This window comes from Nematolebias whitei, chromosome 17 (genome assembly GCF_014905685.2).
Source record: "Nematolebias whitei isolate Nwh7 chromosome 17, NemWhi1, whole genome shotgun sequence".
Taxonomy (NCBI): domain Eukaryota; kingdom Metazoa; phylum Chordata; class Actinopteri; order Cyprinodontiformes; family Rivulidae; genus Nematolebias; species Nematolebias whitei.
Window position 1 is genome coordinate 22521529 of NC_056514.1, and position 5121 is coordinate 22526649.

Here is a 5121-nt window from a genome sequence, read left to right on the forward strand (position 1 = left end):
ACTGAGCTGCAGGACCGAGGTCTTTCGGAGCACGAGAAATACAACATCGTGAGGATGGAGGAGGAGAAGCCGCGTTAAAGACGTGAGTGCGTAATTCGGCTCAGTGCGCAGAATGTGTGATTTATATGCGTTATGTGCGTATTGGTGCATGCTGTCTTCAGTTTCAGTGCTGGGATTAAAAAAATTCACTGCATCACTTAAACACCAAGGACAATAAGCTCAGTTTCATTAATTATATTTGTCTTTTGGGTTCATTGTGGGTATTTGGGGCTGGAAACGCTTCTTTCCTGCATCTTTTGTGCCATCAGGCTGTTTGTGGCTCATACAAAGTTCTATTTGAGGTAGAAAATACAACTTATACGAGATATAATATTACTCCTATTAATAATTCATCTTTTTATTTATGTTTGGCGCCCAGATCACCACAAATGGATTATGTTTTTGTGCATTGCAGAAAGCCAAAACCAAAGATATTGAACTTGTGGAGCAACAGAAGTTTGAAACACCGATCTAAGGAACAAAAAAGTGCCTGATCATCAAGATAGGCCTAAATTAATGGGTGCATGGCAATAAAAAAAAAACCTTTATTGAAATACGTCAACATATACAGACAGTCAAGAAAACAGTAAAGAAATAAGTTTTCAGGTATTTGATTGAGTTAATAAATCAGCTTAAGGTGAACAATGAATTTATGATTAACATAAAAAACACAAAATATTGAACAAACAAATAATAATAGTATCACACCCAGTCACATATGCACTGATGTAATAATCTAACCTCCCAAACCCCTGGACTTCTATTGTGCAATACTACTGACATTTCATACTCTTAATTACCCCACTAATATTCATAATGTGCAATATTCAAATTTATATAATTGAGAAATAACTTTTATTTTTTACTTTCTTAGTGCTATATCTATATAGCGTTATATTTTTTCGTATTTTTAGCTGCGTTTTTTGAGCATGTTTGCACTGAAAAGAAGTGACTCAATCTCATTGTACTTGTGTATAATGACAATAATGACATTCTGATTCTGATTCAGTAAACAATAAGTAACACAAAAAACATTTTGAAGTTAAAAGATGATGCGTTTATTTCCTTTTTTACATATAATTTTTAACATAATTTACTTAAAAGCACCCCCTTCTTTACCATTCACGCTGTCTTTAGGACAGCGGCGAAGGCTTATGATGCATTTGACTATAGGCCCAGCATCACAAAAATATATGAGCATCATAAATTTCTGCTGCATTAACGCCTCTGATGTTTAATCCATATTATAGCTCCTCATACAACTGGTGCCAGTGGCCTCACTGCAGCTTCGACAGCAGAGAATATATGAAGCCAGCGTCTGACCCGTGGCTCCAATAGTGCTGCAGTTGTTGTGTAAATTAAAACCAGGGGAAATATTTATGACGGGGGGGAAAAACAGTTGACAAATTAAGGATGATAATGCCTTTATTTGACTTGTAGTTTATGGTACCTCCTGTTTCTCATTAGGATCGCGCTCTCTTTTTCCAATTCTTCTTTCTTACTCATCTTCCTCTCCGACATTGGCTCTTTTCCTCGATATCTCATTAGTGTCCTGCAACGTTCTCTGTGCTGTCATTGTAATTTTATAGCCCTTCTCTTTAAATCCCCTTGATATCTTTTGTTCTCTCCCAACCCTGCACTCATGTGTCCAATTTCACTTGTTGTCCACATGTTTTCTCCGCCCTTTAACGCCAGACCCCCTTTTTTTCTGCTCCCTAATTATCTCTCAGCGAAACATCAAGCTGGCAGTGATGGGAAAACTACCGGTTTAGCCGGCGCAGAAACACTAACCATGCAAGACCTTCGCTCGGATGTTCAGTTGTTTCCATGCTGGATGAAAGTAGTGGCAAATGTTTAGTTTTTGTTTCAGACTTCTCTTCTCTTGTGGTTTATTGTTGAGGATCTCCAGCTCAGCTGTTAAGTAAAATTATCTCTCCTTTCCCCACAAACCTAACACACTGTTCTCAACCCGCTGGTGCCATGCGATACTTCGAGGTACCAAGAGGTCCATTTCGTTTTTTGTAATCTTGATAAGTGGGTCTTGCAGTCCCATGTCTTTTAGAAGAATTCAAGACGTCTTGTTGAATTCCTCGGAGCATCACGTTGTTGTGTTTGTCGTCCGTGCCGCTGGTTACGATGTTGACATTTATCTCAATAAAAGGATTGGGTGGCCAAAGCTGCTGCTTGGCTCAGTGAGGGAGATTTTCTTTAGGAGGATTAGTAACAGGATAGGTGGAAAGCCTCATCAGCTATTAATGAGGTGTGTTCTGGTGGGTGGATGTGCTATTTTCAATAGTTTATGCACAAATATAGCGTGTAATTTAGCAGCCTGATAGATAAGCTTTGTGAAATGGACTGAACTTTATATGTGATATCAAAGGATAACACGAAGCAAGAATATTTTAACGATAATTGAAGGGGAAAACGTTATGTTTAAATGTGGTTAGATTTATAATAAGGTTTGGCTTGTGACTTTTTTTCCCCACATGGTGTCACATATTAATGCCAGCCTCTGTGTACTGAAATAGCCCCGCACTGCAGGGATGTCAATTATAAGAGGCGCAGCGATACCAAAGTATTTCTTTTGCTTGTTTATTGTGCTGGGTTGAAGTGATTTTTTTGTGGGTTTTTTTCTTGATGTAAAACAAAGAATGGTCCTTTTTCTGACTGAAAAATGCATGTGGCTTTCCTGCCTCCTCCACACTGCAAAGACAAACCTCTGCACCCCCCAGAGGACAGAACTACTTTTGAAGAATGCTGCTAATCACTGTTTTACATAAGTTTAAAGCAAAGTCCGTCATTACAACGTTTTGTTGCTTTTCTGCCACAGGTTCATCAGTAAGTGGTGATGTTGATGTGGACCTCATCCCTGAGCCCTGCTGGTCTTCCTTGGAGCATGCCCAAAGACCACAATGCCCCTCCTCGCAGACTGGTTGCTGCGCCACTCAGTGGTCATGTGTTTGCTGCTCCACAGTTTGGTTTTGATGACCTTCTGCTTCCATCATGCGGCCACCACCTGTTCCAAGAGGTGCTACTGCTCTGAGAGCGAGACCGGTGGCAAGACGGTGCGCTGCAGCAACCTGCAGCTCACAGAGATCCCCGAGGACATCCCCAATGACACAAGACGGGTCTACCTGGACTTCAATCTCTTCACTACAATTCCAACAAACGCCTTCGCTTCTTTAACCAACCTGATCGAACTGGACCTATCGCACAACGAGTTAAACCTGCTAGAACCCGGTGCGTTCAGGGGCCTGGGCTCCTCCTTACAGTTCCTAGATCTGTCTTCAAACAAGTTAATTAACTTAAACCCTGCTGCCTTTGAGGGCCTGCGAGCTCGCGCCAACCTAACAAACAACCATTGGCATTGTGACTGCAAATTACAGAGGGCTGTGCTTCGTGTGGACTTGGAGCCTGCATCTTTGGCAGGCATCGTGTGCCAGACTTCTGATCCAAAGGAAATGGGAGTTGAAGGACGTGCCTTCCTTTTAGAACCAGACATAGATTTATGTGTGATGATGAAGAGGACTACAGATGTGGCCATGCTGGTTGTTATGTTTGGCTGGTTCACCATGGTCATCTCCTACCTGGTCTACTATGTCAGGGCTAATCAGGAGGATGCCCGCAGACACTTGGAGTATCTAAAGTCATTGCCCAGCCGACAGGGTAAATCAGAGGACTCCTCTACTATTAGCACTGTCGTATAAAGCCGACCAAGCAAACTAAAATGTGATCTTGTATCTGCAGGGTCATGAGTTTCAGTTTTTCTCAGCACTGACATTGAGTCTAGTTGGGCAACAAACAACAACATGTGCCTGTGTAAGAATCTGGCAGATGTAAGCTAGTCCAGATAAATAATTAATCTTTCAGTGAACCATTAAACATTTTGTTGGCAGAGTTGATGGCCTGGTCTGTGCACTAAGGGAATAAAGTGGCATGCTTTTTTTTTTTCCTTTGTGAACTCCAAAAATGGGATATAAATGGGATTTGTTCAGTGATGCATACACCCTAATGTGCCTCACCCACAACGAGACAGTTCAAGAAGCATCATCTGACAGCAACATGATCAGCAGGACGAGGCAACACTGGAACGAGAGGCTCTCTGTACGATTGGGTTCCATCAAAATCCTCATGGCATAAACAAATATAATATGAGTAAAATGACCTGTTCCAGTTCCATTTGTTTTGGCGTTTTTCTTATTGAATATGTTGACCAGTTCCACATAAAATAAAAAAAATATACACACTGCAATACGTGTTCCTCTTCCCAAGTGAAACAACTCGTTTGACTGGTGCGTTCTGTTTGGACCAGGAAGTCAAACTGTTTGAATTCTAAGTCTGCACACAACAAAGTTAGGATTTTAACTTGGAGTGGTGCAGTGGCAGCTAATCTGGCAAACAGAAAGGCACAGGTTTGATTCCTTGTTATGTCCACATGTCGTGGTGTCCTTGAGCAAGACCCTGCTCCCTGGGCCCTTAAATAGCTGCTGCTCCACTTGGATGTATCTCACGTGATGGGTCAAATGCAGAGGACACGTTTCTTCATTGCTTGGGTACAAACTACCACAATATTACCATCAGAGATTCTTGACCAGTACTGCCCCGACATGTCTTACTCATGCATAAAAAATTGCGATTGTTGCAGGAATAAAGCTTCTGTTTACATTTCTGTCAGTTTGTATTTTAGTAATTCGGTCACATTGTCCAACCTCTAATAGTGAACTTGTTGCTCTGAATGCCTAGAAGGCAGCAAAACCCATTAGCTTGTAGCGCTAATGGACGTTAGCCTGGTCACTGAGCAAAATTAGCCAAACATTTTCTGACTTGCAAGTGGAACCAGGTTAAGTCGGACGACATTCCCAGATGTGAGGTCTAACTTCTGAGGTAAATAGCAGCATTCTGACCAAAGTTTCAAGTTTATAAACAGGACATCTCCTTTCTGCCTTTTTATTTTAAGAGTATTTTTTAGAAAACTTCAATGAGTTCATCTGTTAACCTGATAAACAATGTATGGCGTAAAGATAAATTATAAAGTGTTACTGGTTGTAATGGCACATAACAAACTATCATGTTTCCTCAGGG

General features: G+C 41.1%; 1 protein-coding gene across 1 annotated transcript; it reads left to right on the plus strand.

Moving 5' to 3' along the window:
* The first annotated feature begins 2936 nt into the window (after positions 1-2936).
* lrrc3ca (leucine rich repeat containing 3Ca) lies at positions 2937-3746 on the plus strand. Its single transcript, XM_037690790.1, has one exon. It carries the CDS (start codon positions 2952-2954, stop codon positions 3744-3746), a length of 795 nt encoding a protein of 264 aa, XP_037546718.1. The 5' UTR covers positions 2937-2951.
* The last annotated feature ends 1375 nt before the right edge of the window (positions 3747-5121 follow it).